Raw genomic sequence first — 18,121 nt, 5'->3', positions numbered from 1 at the left:
CTACCTCAGAACTGTAAGACTTAGCCTGATGACATAGGCTGAGTCACAATTACAAGACTTTACTGGAGCTAGTTGCATAGCTGGATGAAGTCAATGTCAGCCAGGCAGAAACTGCTGGGAAATGTTGGTATGTCATGCCAGCAATGATTCCGTACTCACCAAAATATGTGAATCCAGCAAAGGGGACCCCCCCCCCCTTCCATCTTTCTTGAGTTGGGAAGCCCATATAAATACAAAGACCCAAGGACAATCTTCATGCATGCATTGTGCAATTGAGCTAGTCAGAACTTGCCAAATATTTCTGGAAGAGATCTGTAGTCAGTGCTGACAGACAAAGCAACTGCCCTGTTATAGCTAAACTAGGGGCATCCAAGATACTTCCCCCTGACACTGCTGCCACTTGTCTTGCTGCCAAATTTCTGTCCCTATGAGCAATCCTGCAAGACATAGCCAGATCACAGAGCTATGTCAGTGAGCCTTGGGGGCTGCCCATGGGCTGGAAGTTTGTTGGTGGGAGGAGTGGCAGTTTCTATGGTTCTGGACACTGTGGCAATTAATGCTGTTCCTTGCCTCGCCACCAGACTTCCAGCCTTGCTGATCAGATGACCTGGCTCCTCACTACTCATCTGGCCCATGGGGCTGGGTGAGTTTGACACAGTGCGCCAAAATCCTCCCCATTATCTCAGGAGACAGTACAGTTATTTGATCTTTGCAAACTTTGTGACAGTCCCTTCACAGTCCATCTTGTGGTGATTTGCAGCTCGCTTCTAGGCATTTTTAACCAATTGTAAGTAGTTTATCAAGGAGAAGGAAAACGAATGTCAACGAAACTACTTCAGTGTAGAAACGGAGTCTAGTGTCCACATCAAGAAACATTGCCTACAAGGATTGTCTTTTTTGGGTTGTTTTTTTCTTCTCCTTTCCTAACTGTTTGTTGCAGAACTTCTAGGGCAGTGGTTTTCAAACTTCTTGAAGTCAGAGAACCCTTTCATATAATTTCTTCCACCACAGAACCCCTGCATCTGACTCCACAGGCTGTGAGAGCTCATGCAGAACCAGGTGGCCCAGAAATGGTGCACTGCCTCCAGGCCTGATCCATCATTACACCCCATCTCTTTTGTAGACCCTCTGATGACCTGTCACAGAAATCCAGGGTTCCCCAGAACATGGTTTGAAAACCATTGCTCTAAAAGGCTTTTCCTCTACTAAAGGAAAGCTGTACATGGGTCTTTAAATTTACTTCTATTAGACCTCATAGGTTCACCTTTTATGTCTTTACCACATGTGGTTTGTTCCATGTCTCCATCAAGATATCAGTGTTAGGGGCCATAAGCTCTAATTGCAGGCCCCTCAGGTAAAGCTTTCCATAGGGGATAAAGTATCCCTGAAACTACATCCCAGTTCTTTACCAAAGGTGGTTTTTGAATTTCATTTATAACATACCTTCCTACCATAATTTTTCTTGGAGCAGCAGTTAAATAGAAAGGAAGAAATTATTTGTTGGACATGTATAGGTACTTTTAATTTTATATGGACGGCTTGATCATTTTGGAAAGTCTCCCAGATTTTGTAGTATATGGAGATGGGGTTAAAAGCAAAGTTATTCTTAAAACAATTCTTAAAACCTCTTCTGGGACAGACTTTAAGGGCTAGACAGTAGATGCCAGCCTTGAAAAGTAACTTTGACAAGTTCAGTTTACTTTAGCAGAAGAAATGCAGGGACAGGATGATTTTCATATGTATATCACCCCTGAAGGCTAGTTAAATAAAATAAAATGAATAAAATGCCTGGTACCACAGCACTGTGATATTATATTGCGTGAGATTTTTACATTCTGGCCCAGGAAAATCAGGCACATATTGTAGCTATGGCCATTTAGAGAGGGATCCGTATCAGAGACAAATTTGCCTGATATTGAGTCGCTGATGCTGGTTAAAAGTAGACAATGAACGTGGTGTTTGAGAGCAGCCAAGTTCTATCATTTTGCCCTGAATACTTCTCACAAAGTAATCACAGCATAAAGGCCTCTAGTGAATGACAATGTGGTTCTAATAGGCTCCGTCTCTGGCAGTGTCCAAGTCATGGCTCTACACATCCTAGTTTATACTGTTTTCTGTTCCTAGTTATGTTAGCAGTACACCAAGTGTCTTGAAGGAAACCCTTCTCAGACTGTAGCTGGAGTCCCTATGCCTGAAACATCACTATTCTCCAGTACTTGTATCTGAACTCTGATAGGCCCATCTGTAAAGAGCTGCTCCTTCTCCTTACTTCTGAGGACTAGCTCTCATGAAGCTTTCAGCCCCTACAGCTGAAGCTACCCATCCATGTGTGTTTACAGCACTTCCCTTGTTGCACATAGCAGTGAAGACCACTAGAGAAAAGTGAGTCCATGGTACTGTGGAGTTGGCTCTTATCAGTGAGCCATGTGGCCTTTACTTATTTGTCAGGTTACCCTGAAATGATTCATAGATGTAGGGTTGGAAGGGACCTAAGTAGATCTACAAGTCCGACCCCCTGCCCTGGGCAGGAGAGAATCCTGGGCTCATATGACCCCAGCTAGGTAATTATCAAGCTTCCTCTTAAAGGCCCTCGAGGTAGAAGCCAGCACCACTTCCCTTGGAAGTTGGTTCCAGATCCTAGTCGCCCTGACTGTGATGAAATATAGTGTCTTCTAATGTCCAGCCTGAACCTACTCTCAAACAACTTATGGCTGTTATTCCTTGTTACTCCGGGAGGTGCTCTGCTGAACAGGGTCTCTCCCATTCCCTGCTGGTCCCCTTGGTAAGTTTATAGATGGCCACTAGGTCCCCTCTCAGCCTTCTCTTGTGAAAGCTGAACAGGTTCAGGTCCCATAGCCTCTCCTCCTAGGGTCTGCCCTGCTGTCCCCAGATTATGCAAATGGCCCTCCTCTGGACCCTCTCAGTGCTGGCCACATCTCTTCTAAAGTGCGGTGCCCAGTACTGAACGCAGTACTCCCAACTGTGGCCTGACCAGTGTCGCATAGAGGGGGAGGATCACCTCCTTGGACCTACTCGTGATGCATCTGTGGATGCATGACAAGGTGTGGTTAGCCTTACTGACCGCATCCTCACATTGCGGCCCATGTTCATTTTGGAATCAATAATGACTCCAAGATCTCTTTCTGCCACTGTGCTTTTGAGAAGAGTTCCCCAGCCTATAGGTCTGCTGCTGGTTCTTACTGCCCAAGTGCAGTACCCTGCACTTGTCAGTATTGAATCCCATTCTATTCTCATTCGCCCACCCCTGAAACCTGTCCAGGTCCAGCTGTATCCTGTCCCTCCCTTCTAGCATGCCCACCTCAGCCCAAATCTTGGTGTCGTCAGTGAATTTGAATGAGTGCTTTTCACCCCCTCATTCAAGTCGCTAATAAAGAGACTGAACAGTGCTGGCCCAAGGACTGAGCCCTGGGGGGACCCCACTGCCCACATCCCTCCAGGTCGAATATGACCCGTCCACCACCACTCTCTGGGTGCAGCCCCTCAGCAATCTGCGACCCATCTGACTGTGTAGGCATTAATGCCACAGTCGCCTACCTTTTTAATGAGAATGGGGTGGGAGATGGTGTCAAAGGCCTTCCTAAAGTTCAGAAAGACTACATCCACTGTGACAGCTGCATCCAGTGATTTTGTGACCTGATGATACAAGGCAATCAGGTTGGTCTGACTGGACCTGCCTCTAATGAACCCATGCTGATTGCACCATCCCCCCCCTGCTGGTCCTTCCCAGATGTGCTCCTGGATAATCTTCTCAAAGAGCTTCCCCAGAATCGAAGTAAGACTAACGGGCCTATAGTTGCCCGGGTCTGTCTTCCTCCCTCTTTTGAAAATGGGGACCACATTGGCCTTCTTCCAGTAGTCTGGCACCTGGCCAGAGCACCACGAGTGCTTATAAAGCCATGCCAGGGGCCTCTCGGTAATCCCTGCCAATTCCCTCAGCACCCTGGGGTAGAGAGCATCTGGACCTGCTCATTTGAACACGTCCAGCCCCTCCAGAAGTTCCCAAACTCAGTCCTCCCTGATTCTAGGGCTGGCGGAGTCTCTCCTGAGTCCGTCCTGAATCACAGTGGGGGAGTCCTGGTCTCTGCACAAAAAAATGGAGGCAAAGAAATTGTTAAAAAGGTCTGCCTTTTCCATTGGTGCAACCACCAGATTGCCAAGCGTATCCCGCAGGGGCCCCATGTTACCTAGTGCTTCCTTCATACTCCCTATGTATTTAAAAAAGAACTTTTTGTTGTCCTTGATGCTGGCCCTAGTTCCATATCTGCCTTAGCTTTCCTGACAGCCCCCCTACAAACCTGAGCCTATCTCTGGGTGAAGGTTAATGTAATTGAGTGGTAACAAGATTAGACTACAAACTGGATGTTATCTTCTTTGTGTTTGGCAGGTGGAGTAAAGACAGTGACTGCGCTGAGAACATGTACATTGATATGATGCTTTGGCGACATGCTCGGCGCCTGCTGGAGGAAATAAGGCTTAAAGACCTAGGCTGCTTTGCTGCACAGCTGGGCTTTGAGCTTATTGGCTGGCTGTGTAAGGAGCGAACCAGAGCTGCCCACGTGGAGGACTTTGTGATCGCTTTGAAGAAGCTCCACAAGGATTTCCTCTGGCCATTCCCTGTCATCCCAGCTTCATCCATTAATTCACCCTTCAAGAATGGAAAGTACAAGACAGGTGCTGTACCATTTGAGTTAACTTAGACCAGTGGTCTCCAACCTTTTTAAGTAGGAGATCACCTCTGGCATTTAAAAGCAGCCCAAGATCTACTGTGCACTACCACTCCCCTCTCCCTGCCCAGCAGGTAAGTCTGTGGGGAGGGAAGGGGGTGGGCAGATCGAGGCAGAGGGAGAAAAAATTACTTGAGGGCGCATCTCCCCAGCAGGTAAGTCCCACCCGGCTGGGGCCCCACTCAATTTACCCCTGCTTCTGCCTCTGCAGCACTGCCCCTCACTGTGGGGGCCTCGATCTAGCCCCTGCCCCTTCCTTCCCCCATGGACTGACCTGCTGAGCTGGGGTGTGCACATGCATGCACACGGGCACTCAGCCCCCACCCCAGCCTCGGATCGACTCTGAGGCTCCAAGATCTACCGGTGGATCAAGATCCACTGGTTGGTGATCCCTGACTTAGACTATTTGTCTCTTCTGTAATCCTTTACCCATAGGTGTCTGGTGCCTCTTGAGTCAGCATGGGCATGTGCCCCTCCTACACCAGTCAGCAATGGGGGGTGGGGCAGCCAGTCCCACTGATGTGTCCCTGGCAGCCAGTCCCACTGATGCTGTGGGGGTTGTCTGTCCCGATTCCCGCCCCCTCCCCCCTTACTTGCCATAAAAGTGGCCCTGCCACTTCCGGAAGTCCTGTTGCCACTTTTGCTGGCAGCCCTGCTCCCTGGCCGGTGATTGCAGGAGGGCACTGGCGTGCCCCCCTGCCCACTGGCGAAACAGGGAGCGATACACACCCCTGACAGGGTGTGCATGTGCACCCCCATGTACCCCCTACATGTCGCCCCTGCCTATACCTATCAGTCCTGCCTTGATTCAGCTGAGCAAGGAACAGGCTGAAACAGAATAGAAGGGGTTTGTTTAAGAAGGGCTACTGTTAAACATAGTTCTGAAGTCTTCATAGTAATCCAATTATGCTCTAGTTTCTGTTTACACTTTCAGGTGCAGTAAATCAATTGGTACACAGATTTAGTTCAACTTTTTGTTATAAGCCACAGAAAATGACTAAAATCAGTGCATTTATGTAGCTTATCACAGACTTGGCCAGCTATTCTGTTTAAAGATGCATTGTGTGGTGATGAGGTTGGTAGAAATTGGGAATTTGCTGTAGTTCTTAACCATTTATTACAGTGCTGCTGTTCCATTCCCTGGAATGTTACTGTATGAGATTCCTAAATGGACCTAGGTCTTATTTGTTTAGCTGAGCTCTGGTAGTGGTTTATTAACTGATGGGTTATTCTATGCTAAGTGTGTAAATACAGTGAGGATCGTGGAAGGTTTTGTAACAACCCCAACCTGGCCATTGTCTTGCTATTGTGATTTGACAGAAACTTGATCTTTAAAATGTAAAGTTATGGGTTGTTTTGGCTCCTGGAGATCTTTTTTAAATAGCTTTGGAACGCTAGGTGATAGATTTTTTTTCTTGAGGGCTACCTGAACCTTCTCCTTATTTCTAGCTGTTGGGGAGCAGCTGCTGAAGTCCCAGTCCACAGACAGCTTTTTAAACATGGAAGTGGACACTGGGGTTCCAAGCGCAGCACGAAGCCACAGCTGGCTCGGCACGATCAGCTCATCCCAGAGAGAGATGGACACAGCTTCGTCCCATGGACCTCACATGCAGGATGCATTCCTCTTGCCTTTGTTAAATAAAGGTAGGTGGTATTTCATTCTTTTCTGGCCTCTTTGCCCTTGGAAAACAGCATCTGAGAATGAATGCAACATTTTCCTTTCTGATGTCTCTGCATCACAGCTGTTCTGTGGTTCAGGAGCCTCATGGAGAAGGACTAACTTAAAGTGTGTTAAAGGCTAATGAAAGTAAAATTCATACAGCTGTTAGAATGCCTTTCCTTACCTACATGGGTAACACTGGCAACTCAACCTGAAGATATCAATATCCACATTAGGCTTAAGTTCAATTTCCTTGTGGTAGCTTGCATAGCTTGCAAAATGAGAATGGAGTAGCCATTTCCAGTTCTCAGTCCATTTCACTGTCTTCAATTCCTGCTGAACAAATACTGCCAAGGTAGTGCTCTTAATTTGTTTTTATTGTGTGCGCATGCATGCATGTGTGCCCACACCACTGGCAAGAACCAACAACCTTTTCATTGACCTGTGTAGACAGCCTGTCATGTTTCCCACCCTCAACCAACCAGTCTGTGCTATAATTGCCTAGTCCAATTTTACCATAACGTTATAAGGAAACTGTTTTTAGGATATTTGTCACTTTTCAAGTGCCCAAGTTGTTTTTTTTTTTCAGTAAAAGTTTTCTAAGCAAGTACCTGTACCTAGACCTCAAGAAACCTTTTTTTTTTTTTTTCTATTTAAAGGAAACATTAATAAAGTGTTTGAAAGGTATTGAGAGAATTTGGGATGGTCTTCTCACTAGTGTTCTGGTGCTTCAGGTCTCATGTCATGACTCTCCTCTCCCCTCAGTGGGGGGGCTTCTGTCTGCAGCTCCTTGTGAAGTCTTCCATGTGGTTTTTCGTTTCTCTGTCACATCTAGCTCATCCTCCCCAAGGGTGGCGAGAATCCTGTCCTTATGGTACTTTCTGCTTTTAATGGCTGGATCAAAATATTGGTACCACTGTATGTGACAGTGGACTGTTCTCTTCCACCATGAACTTGCTGAGTCTCTTTACCTCTTTCTGTTTCAGTCTATTCACATATAAAACAGATTACCCAATACTTCTACTTGATAAGAATGCAGTGAAGTTTAAGCAATGCACTGGTAAGGAATTGTGAGATCCTCTGAAAACTAATTCAGCCATGCAAAGCAACAGTTCCACCTTCACACAGAGCAGCAGTGCCCAACCTCCAGCCCTCAGAGCAGGGGTAGACAATATTTTTTGGCCAGAGTGCCGAAAAACACCATACTGCCTACCTTGGAAGGTGCCAGAGTGCTGGCATGCCAGAAAAACAAAACGAGGGCAGGGGGTACATGGCAAGATGCCCTGCTTGTGCCCCTGCCTCCCAGCCCTGCGGCCCCCTGCCCCCCCACCCAAAGCACTTTGCTCTGAGCAGGGCTTGCAGTGTCCCAGCTGCCTGCTGGGAGCAGCCCGGGCTCCCAGCTGGCAGCGGCTACCCAAAGCTGGGGTCGGCTGCAAACAGCTGTGCCAGGCTCCAGAGCCCCAGCATCAGCTTCGTTCCAGTGAGTGCATGCACGCCTCGGAGCCGGCAGTGGGGGAGGGGCCTGAGGCAGCACAACCCCTGTCTCTCCCCCTCTCCCAGCGCACCTTGGGCTGGGCTGGGCTGGGCTGTGCTGCCCTGCTGTCTGCCCCGAGGTGTGCACACAGTCACCGCCAGCATGGAGCTGATGCCAGAGCTGTGGAGACCGACGCAGCTGTTTGCAATCTGCCCACTGCTTGCTGCAGCTGCCCAGAGCCTGGGCTGGCTACAAACAGCTACGCCAGGCTCCAGGGCCCAGTCACCAGCTCTGTGCTGGGAGCAGGGGAGAAACCAGAGTTGCGCTGCCTCAGGCCCCTCCTTCACTGCCGGCTCCGAGGCGCGTGTGCACGCACCAGAACAGAGCTGATGCTGGGGCTCCAGAGCCTGGCACAGCTGTTTGCAGCCAGCCCCAGCTCTGGGTAGCTGCTGCTGGTGACGGAGCCTGGGCTGCTGCTCCCAGCAGGCAACCGGGACACTGAAAGCGCTGCTCAGAGCAGCTCGGGCTCTGTCATTAGCAGCAGCTACCCAGAGCCAGGGCTGGCCGTGCTGTGCTGAGCAAAATGGCCTCACGTGCCATGCTTGGCACACGTGCCGGGGGTTGCTGACCCCTGCCTCGGAGCCATGACATCTGGCTCATGCAGTTCCCTGTGGCCTGGAAATGTGGCAGGAGAGTGGTGGCAGCAGTAATGCTGCAGCTGTGGTAGCTCTTCCACTAAACTTTCACACACTCTTGCCCTATGCAGGAGCTCTGACTCCCTTTCAGCCTTAGTGCAGACTACATGGTAGCTCTGGCCCCAGCCAGGTAGCAGTGGTGGCAGCTCCAGCCCTGGAGCCACAGCAGCTCCTGTAGCTATGTGATTTTGTCTGTTCCCCTTAGGCCACATGCCACTACATAGTCTTCCCTGGGTTAGGGCTGGAGCTAAAGCCATAGCAGCCACTTGCTCCAGGCTGTACTCAAATCCAAGGTGTTTTCCTTATGTTGAATTGGGAGGAGGAGTGGGTGTAGAAAACCTTATCTTGGATTTGAGTCAGATAGGTGAACTGGTTTAGTACAGTGTTTGATAATTTGCATCTCCTTTCCAAGTAGTCTGCATTGGTTCCTGCAGGACCAGTCATGTACAGATTGCCCAGTTCATCCTGCAGAATCACTTTTACTTGACAAACCGGAATTGTTGATGTACCAGGCAATAGCAAGAATAATTGCTTTGCTTTGCTTCATGCAAGCAATTAAGTGGATACTGACTGCCCACCAAGAGCCTTATCCATCCATATCTCAAGTTAGGAATGTTTGTCTGACTCCTGGATAATGAGGAACTGTTGCCGTGTCACAAATAGTTAATATATTTTCCTGGGCAGTTGTTAAAGGAAGCAATGGAAAAAATTGAATGCTCTTAAATAGGTTCTTGGCTTTTTATGTTTTTTAATCTCTCTCTCTCTTTTTGGAAGGTGACGAGTGTAGCATTGGTTCAGCAACAGACTTGACAGAAACGAGTTCTATGGTGGATGGTGACTGGACCATGGTGGACGAAAATTTCTCTGGCTTAAGTCTGACGCAGTCAGAGCTGGAACACATCTCTCTGGAACTGGCCAGCAAAGGGCCGCACAAGTCACAAGTTCAGCTACGGTAAGTTACCTTGTTATGGTATTTCAGACTAAAATGAATGATTTAGTCCTGGCATCTGTAATGCTGTTCAGATGAAGAGTGACTCGTAGACTGCATTTGTTCTCATATTGACTGCATTTTCTTCTCGTCTAGGTATTTACTGCATATCTTCACAGAAGCAGGGTGTTTGGACTGGTGTATTGTGATAGGACTTATTCTCAGAGAGTCTTCAGTCATCAACCAGGTTTTTAGTATAATGCAAACCTCTGAGATTGATGGAGAGATTTGGCAAAATATCAAGACTGGCCTGCATGCTGTAGACAGATGGGCTTCCACAGACTGGTAAGTGTTACATTTCACATTCTTGTCTCAGCCAGATGGCTGAGCTGAGGGCTGGCTGGGATTTTATCATTTAATCTCTACAGGATTTTTTTTTAAGATTCCAGCTTTTTCAGGGTGGACTACTTGCGTATTTGGGGGGAAAAACGAGAAATGGGGCTTCATTGTCTGTTGTGCCCTAACATACAGTTTCTAGTCTAAGTGGAAATTATAACTTGTTTCAATTTACAAAACACTTTTTTTTAACCCTTTGAAAACTTGCAAAGCTGCATGGAAGATTTGTTCTTAAGTAAATGCTGAGAGCATCCCACTGGGTGCACTTCCAGTGCTTGAACCCTGTTTACATTGGCTTCAGTAAGTGTCTAAGGTCAGGGACTTCTGTCCTGCCTTCCTGAATCAGAACATTTTCTTTAGCAGTTTCCCCTACTGAAACAAGACCATCCTGATGGAATATCTCAGCCTGTCTCCTGTACGAATGGCTGTGTATTTCAGTCGCTTTCCCTATATAGGAAAGCAACTTGACCCAACAACTTTTATTACACATTACAGATGAATGGTGAGAGAATTACTGTAGTACCATGACCATGGTGTAGTAGAGAGAAGGCTACATTTAATGCCAAAGCCTGGAGAACAGAACATGAATGAAATGCAATTTTTAGTTCACTAAAATTTTAATTTTTCTTTTAGCCCCGGTTACAAGCCATTTCTAAATGTCCTTAAGCCACAGCTACAGAAGTTAAGTGAGATAACAGAAGAGCAAGTGCAGCCTGAAGCTTTTCAGCCAGCAAATCCTTCTAAGACTGCAGAACAGAGCAGCCCAAGGGCAGAAGAAAGCAGGAGTTCAGCTAGCCACAGTGCTAGCCTGCAGAGTGATGGCAGCAGCTGCAGTGTAAGCAGACATGAAGAGGACATGTCTAGGACAGAGGAGAACGATCCTTTTCAGGAGGGCAGTTACGACTGCACTGTGTCCTAGCAAGATTTTTGTTGGATGATGACAAAGATGAATATCCAAATATCAAGATTGGGAAGAAGCAGACCAGCTTTCAGGCCTACTTCTACATTCACTGAATAAAGAATTTAACTCACATCCATGGATGACAGTAATGCAGCTAATAAGCAGTTACATTTCAAACAGCTGCAAAGGGAAACATGAAAATACTTGGTTTCATTGTAGAGGTGTGGATTGGACTGGTTCGTTCTTTCCCTGGATAGTAAACTTGCTATTTCTGGACTGTAGTACTGGCTGTTGCAAAAGGACAGTAATTTGCATCAATACATAGGTTCATTTATTACAGTTTTGGTTGTTGGTCCCTTTGCCACATGAGAACATCACTTACCTTGAAGATTCTTTTAGATGAGTGTCTGCATAACAGGGCATGGCTGGAGAAGACTATTTTGTAATTCTTCTCGGCCTGCCTGTGTTTTCTTATGACTTTAAATATGAATTCTCCAGTGAAGCTAGTTAGACACTGACTGTGTACACTCTAATTGGCTTGATCAAAATGTTTCCTAGATTATGATGTTTGATATCACCAAAATATTTTGTATTAAAGACCTGTAAAATAGTGTATGTTTTTGTGAATACTCTTGTATAAAATATTCAAGGCTTATGCTTTGGGGAACTGTACCATATTTAAAGGTACCTATGTGTATTCTGCATGTTTAGAGGCAACTAGTACAATTTTAAGCAAAGTTAGTTGCACTTCCTTCTGGATGAGGCACACTTTCACTGACCTGTCAGAGTGATGACATTTTATTAGTGGCCTAACTTGTACCATTGGCCACTCAAAACAGATCCTACAATTACGTAGATTACTGAAGGTTATTTATTTCACTTGTAAATTCCTTTCTGGAAAATGGATTTTTAATGTAAATAGAATCACTTATCATGTACTCTTGCTACTAAATTTTAGTAATGTAAACAGTGCATACTGAAACATTTTCCAAACATTTTATAATGTGCATACCTGTAACTAAGACTATTTTAAACTTTCATACAATGCTATGAAAAGCTGGCTGCAAAAGTCTGTTGCTTTGAGGTACTTATTTTTTCTAGCCACTGTCCCAATGTAATATTAAATACCTGTAACAGTATTAATTTAGATATTCAGCTTGTTTGTACTGTGCAATCTGAACAAAAGAATGCAAAACATTACTTTTTATACAGAATTAACTAGTTTATTTTTTATAACATCACTGTTGATTACTGACATGGACCAAATTAGTTATCTTACATAATTACATCTCCTGCCAGTCTCCCCAAGCAGCTACTAAAGTACAAATCCATTCAAAGTCTAACCTAAATGTGAAGACCATTCACAATAAGTTGAAATAAATGGCTGGTTACACATTTGCTTACCTGTATTTGTGTTAAGGACCAAGGTAATACAGAAAATGACTGTATTTGCTTTACTGTGGTCTTAGCTCTAAGACCACATAACCAGTACAAGTGCAATAAGTTCTGGTATTTCCTAGAGGTCTGGAACCTATTGGTAATTCTATGCAGAGCTTCCATTTGATTTAAGTTCCAACTTTTTAAATTCACAGCAGATGCAAAGAGGTCCCGTCTTGCCGAATGGTACCATTTTTTAATTTAATTTTCATTGTAGCTACTGAATACGTGTTCCATACTGCTATCAGTTTGCTGAAATGCATTGGATCTTCAAATTAGGACTTGTAAAAATAAACAGTTTACTGTGAAAAGACCTCCAACCCACTCCTGTGGTAATTAACAATATCCCTTTTATCTTGCAAAAAGTCAAATGAGGTTTTGAAACTAAGTTCCCCTGCAGTGTTTAAAAACTGAAATGACATAGCACTAAGAATCTTGATTTCTTATTTATATCTTGTTCATTAGCTAAGGAAGAGGGACCCTTACTACTATAATCAGAGCCACCATTTTAAAACATTTCTACAGCAGAAGCAGCCTTGCAAAGGGATGGATTAACTTGTTCCTCTCAAGCCATAGTGTAAGACCTTAGAGTTGAGTCCTTCCACAGTTTAGCATTTTGGTAATTTCAGTTGAATTCCTCTGCTGTGCTTTCCGTAGTGTGAACACCTAATACGTGAGGCAGATACCTCACAACCATTCTGTGTAATGACGTTGGTAATGCAGGCCAATTTGAAGTGAATTAAACAATTATGCTTTTTGGGTAAAATTTGACCACTGCTGACTTTTCTGTTTACATATGTACACTTGAACTGAATGCGACTATCAAATGTGAGAAGTTAGAGGGTTGGTACTTGAGGTCTTAAATTAAGAAGTAGTGCTGCTGAAGCAAGCTGTGTTTATCATCTGCCAGTTAAGTGACCATAATCCTGGTCCTTTTAGAGTACAACTGGGAAGGTAGATTAAAAAACCTGGATGTGTTCCTATAATGAGTAGACTTTTACTATTGCTGTAGCCTTACTGTGTGTGCCCAGGGCATCAACACTTCATATCCTTCATTTTAATGTGACACAGTAAAGTATCCCTAATAACAATGAAATAACCTTACTGAAAAAAAGGAAATTAAAATTTGTTAATGTCAGATAGTGCTAACATTTCCTTCCAGTGACCAGCTGTTCTGAAGAGATCAGCTGTACAGGATTCTCTCTCTTATACCTTTACTTGATGAGAGATTAACCAGAATGACCCTCTACTGCTTAAAAGCAGGAGCAGCTGAGGCTAAATAAACTGGAATACACCTTCATCTAGCTGGATGAGTAATAAATGAATGGGGACAGTGACGTTTAAGCATTTAAATACAGCCAAAGGTGAAGAGCCCCTAGGAACAAAATAAAAAAACACATTTAAATGAGAGAGACCTGTTCTGAGACAGTTGTACACTTTTTTGTCTTGCGACATGCCAGAGATCCTCTACTTCAGAGGCAAGTTGAGGTGAACTGCATTGTGTGCAGCTGTATAAGTGGCAAAATGCGTGATGGTGCACTTTTACACTAAAGCACCTCCAATGTGTTTTAGTTCAAAAGCATGCCACTGCCATTTTCTCAGCACTGATGTGCATTTTCCCACTTATACAAGTGCAAGCATTGCAGTGCTGGATGCTTTTCAAAGTGCCTGGTGCTGTGGCACTTGCACGTGTAAAAATGCCCAGTGAGTCTGAGGAGAGCTGGCAGGTCATGGCAGATGTACAGCAAGAAGTAGAGAGGGTGCATAAATGCAATCTTTAGTGAAGTCAGTGCCTGTTAGGCATTGACAACTGCTGTTCAGATTTCAAGATTTGGAGCATTTTAAAGGACTAAAAGTGACAACAGGGATGGAAAATGTGCTTTATACTGAGACAGGAGGAGCTGTGTTGAACTTGTACTGTAGCATCCATGATAGAAAAAGGCTGAGAATTAAGAAATAACAATATTCTGTAATGATTATGTATGCCTCAGCTGTGATGTTGGATCAAAGTAAACTGCTAAAGAAAGGCCAGAAGGATAACAAGTCTCACTAAGCAGGCACTCCCCCCCGCCCCCCCCCCAGTTAATAGCTGTTTCCTTACATGATTGCATAGTAGCTCTACCTTGTTCTATTATTGCTTCCTCGGCTTTAGTGGGGTACGTGTGTCCTGTGTCCCTGCCCCCCACATACTTACCTTCTATTTAAGTATGATCTGAATAGTTTTGTGAAGGGGTTGTTCCTAGTTTCTTAACACCCATTTTGGTGCTTCACATCCAACTTGGCAATCAGGTACCACTACCCTTGTCTTGGGGATGTTGAAAGCTTTCTAGGCCAACTGGAATCCTGCTAGGGAATAAGGAGCTCAGTAGCACAGCAGCACTCTTACCAGCAAGTTGAATCCAGCCCATGTGACACACCCTTCCCTGTTTCTGCTGAGACTTGAACAAATTTTCCCAGGGACTAAGGCTCAAACCACAAGGCACACTTTATAGCCCTGTCTTTGCTAAGCCCCAGCAACAATTGACAGTGGAGAATCCTTCCATTCATAAAGTCCAAACAAATTTGTGCAAGCCATGATGGAGAAATAACGGCTGAGCATCCCTGGAGTCATTTTGTTGGACAGGCCTTGCACATGTTCTGGAATCACTGCTCTTAAAGGGTTTTCCTAAAGGTGGCTTAAATGCATACATTTCCTGAAGCTGGTGCTCTGGGAACTTGAACAAAAATTAAAAATAGTACCAAGGAAAGGGCAGCTGCCCAGGACCAGAATCCTGCGATTCAACACTGCCATAGCCACTTTTGCAAAGAGGCCTGGGAGAAGGCTCATCTTTATCCTTGGTGGTTTTTTTGAGCGGAGAAGAAAATACATAGGAAACACTGGTCATGTTTCCTTGCTTCTAGCTGCCAGCTTCCACTTCCTGACTGCAGCAAGACATTATTGAACAAAGGCATCTTAGTAAATGAAGCTACTTATTTCCCCCTTTTAACACTAGCCTCCAAACCAGAACTAGAACAGGAGGAATAACAACCTGCGAGAACCCTCAGGTTTCACATTTAATGTAGTAGCACAAACATCTAAAAAGAAAAATGGAAGCAAAGAGCCATTGGGCACCACAAAAATGAAAAACAACCCCCCACCTAGATATTTGCCTAGAAATTACCTAGATATTTATACAATCTTCAGTTTTTATTCAGCCAACACATAAAGTTCCTTCACTATCATCTGTGAACTATAGTTGATTTGTACCTATTATGGGGGTTCAAAAAGCTTAAATCTGTGGCTAAATATTTCTCCAGACCTGCTCTCTTCCCCCTCCACTGAACACACTCACCTAACAACACTACAAAACAGCCAGTCTTCATTTCAAGCCCACATTTTGCAAAGATTATTTTAATCTTCTTTCATCATGCCCAGGTTTGGCAGAACCTCTAGTTCCAGAAGAAGTTAAACAGCAGTTCTATCTCAAAGCTTAAATAAAACACCTGGTCTCAAATGCAATGCCAGAAACAAGAACCACAAGCCCAGATCTGCCTGCAACAGAACCAGCATGCTCAACACTTCAATTTTTTTATTTATTTATTTATTTTTTATTAATACAGTAGGAATTCACAGGGATCAAAACATCCTAAACAACTGAACTTCATTATTTACTAAAAGGCAAATCTCAAATTTGCAAACTTGTTTCAACTGCCCACCCCCCCCCTTACATGAAAAGTTATTGTTTTGCTGAAGTTTGGACATTTCTAACATTTAGATCTTTTGGCTGCCAATACAGACGTTTTATGCATTTTAAAGTTCTTATGCTACAGGCACTCAAAAATAGGGGAAGGCATTGTGAGTAACTCTTCTACAATCTTATTTCTTCACCACGCAGACCTGTGTCAACTCTAGTGTAAGTGCAGCATGAATTACTGCATTTGCTGAGTTTTAATGCACATAAAGGAATTGTGTCAATGTTCAGGCTCATGTTTCTGCAAAACCATTTGGATAACCATTATCCTCTCTTTATTATTAAATATATATTCTAGATGAGTACAATCACAGCATTGTGCAGTTCAGACCAGGTACTACCAAGCCAGCATTGGATCGTTAATGTAACATTTTTGTCGGTTTTAAATCTTTTCTGTGCAATACACAAGTGAAGGCAACTGGATCTTCAAACTGGTCTGAGAGGACCTTGATCATGTAATATCCCACACTGGACTGTTTCCCATTTGTGTTATTAAACAATTTAAGAGAGAAGTAAAAAAATACTTGATCACAGGAAAAACTGTCCATTGCAAATCATTAAGGAAGTCCTTACATTTCAGCCCATGTACCACATAAGTGTCCATAGTACTGGTGCTTATGTGCTTTGCTTCAAAGTGTGCGCAAGGAGAATTCTTTTACACACAATTTGGAAGTATTCACCTATGGAGTAAAGTGTTTAACTTGGACCATTTCTGCTGAAGCAAGGCCAGCACCAAGCAATTATGAAGTCCAAATAAAATAGTCTTACAAGAAAGAAACTCACCTCCCTTCTTTCCCACTAACCCCCAAGCATAATGCACAACACCAAAAAAAAAAAAAATAGTTGTTGGCAACTAGTTTCCTAGAGGCACCTTCTATGCAGAAACATAATTTTTTCCTCAAAAGGCTCAGGAAGAACAGAGCAGTACCTGACCACATGTGTTTCACTACAGCAATAAAACAATTAATTTTTAATTTAAACTTGGGGGCAGAAAGGGAGTGCCTGTTCCTAGATCAATCTAGGTCATTTTTTCTTGGTATCAGTTCTGTTTCTATGAAAGTCCTGTTCTCTCTGTCATTTGCTCTTCTTTTATTTAATCTATTTTTCCTTTTACCTTTTTTCCTGCTCTAGTTAATGACAGCTCTGAATTATTGTCAAAAAGAAATGTGATGTTCCTCCCTCACCCTGCCAGCAAATGCAGAGTTCTTTGGGCTTAGGAAACACATAATTGTGCTCAATAAGTCTGAAGAAGCTAAGAGGTGGGATTTTCAAAAGCACCCATGTGGATACAGAGCATAACATCCTGCTGACTTTGAATGGGAGCTCTTTTACTAAGTCAAAAGCTTTTTTGAAAAACCTGTAGGAACAATAACTTTTTCCTACAGGGAGGGACAGGGATATCAGCTATTCCTTCAGAAAGATCTCTTCATGATAGTTACTCTTCCTCGGCTTTAAGGAAAATACTTTTTAAAAGCAACTAAACATGGAAACAAAGTCTAGCACAGTGCAATGTTCTCATTTAACAAAGAGAACCTCCAAAAGTAGTTATCAAAAATATAATCCAGTCTAATAAATAAACAGGTTTAACCAATAATTTGAAACCAATGATTAAATCGATATCCACACAAACAAAGTGAGTGGTGGTGACTCAATGTTCTTCCACAAAAAGAACATGCCATGTGTTTGTATCATGTATGAGCCTGCTCTGCATGATGAGATGTGAAACATGTTTCAAGACCCCACTGGGGATGCAAGTAGAAGACTGCATGGTTTGGGGTCAAACTTCTACTCAAGACTTACTGTGATAAGGCACAAAGATATAGAAGTCTTTAAAGGAAACAATAATGGCTGTGGAAAATGAAATAAGTAGTCTGATCACAGATCAATTGTCCTGTCTCATGGCATGCAATTCCCAGTTTTCAAATTTTTCCCCCAGGACTACCAGTAAAGCACAATTTAAATCAGCAAGTCTATTTCTGATCTGGTTTTATCCAGTACCCATGGTAATATTTTATCATTTACACATTCTCAAGTCTTCTAGCTAATACTTTATATTAACAGGACAGGTAAGACAAAAGGTTTGCAGGCAATAGCGTCCACAGGTACACCCTGGGGAATTATGCAATTATGCACCCATGCAATTTTGCACATAAA

General features: G+C 43.9%; 1 protein-coding gene across 3 annotated transcripts in view; it reads left to right on the top strand.

Moving 5' to 3' along the window:
* The window catches only part of RIC1 (RIC1 homolog, RAB6A GEF complex partner 1), a 93,259-nt gene extending 80,257 nt beyond the window's left edge, over window positions 1-13,002 (top strand). For all 3 annotated transcript variants that reach the window (XM_019478084.2, XM_019478085.2, XM_006268895.4), the window contains exons 22-26: window positions 4,406-4,692; window positions 6,195-6,389; window positions 9,349-9,526; window positions 9,659-9,847; window positions 10,532-13,002. In XM_019478084.2, coding sequence (XP_019333629.1) covers window positions 4,406-4,692; window positions 6,195-6,389; window positions 9,349-9,526; window positions 9,659-9,847; window positions 10,532-10,817 — 1,135 coding nt within the window. In that variant the 3' untranslated portion in view covers window positions 10,818-13,002. The remainder of the gene's footprint in view (window positions 1-4,405; window positions 4,693-6,194; window positions 6,390-9,348; window positions 9,527-9,658; window positions 9,848-10,531) is intronic.
* The last annotated feature ends 5,119 nt before the right edge of the window (window positions 13,003-18,121 follow it).

This window comes from Alligator mississippiensis, chromosome 3 (assembly GCF_030867095.1).
Source record: "Alligator mississippiensis isolate rAllMis1 chromosome 3, rAllMis1, whole genome shotgun sequence".
Classification (NCBI taxonomy): Eukaryota; Metazoa; Chordata; order Crocodylia; family Alligatoridae; genus Alligator; species Alligator mississippiensis.
The sequence above is the reverse complement of the archived record's forward strand: the minus strand, read 5'-3'. Positions and strand labels throughout refer to the sequence as shown.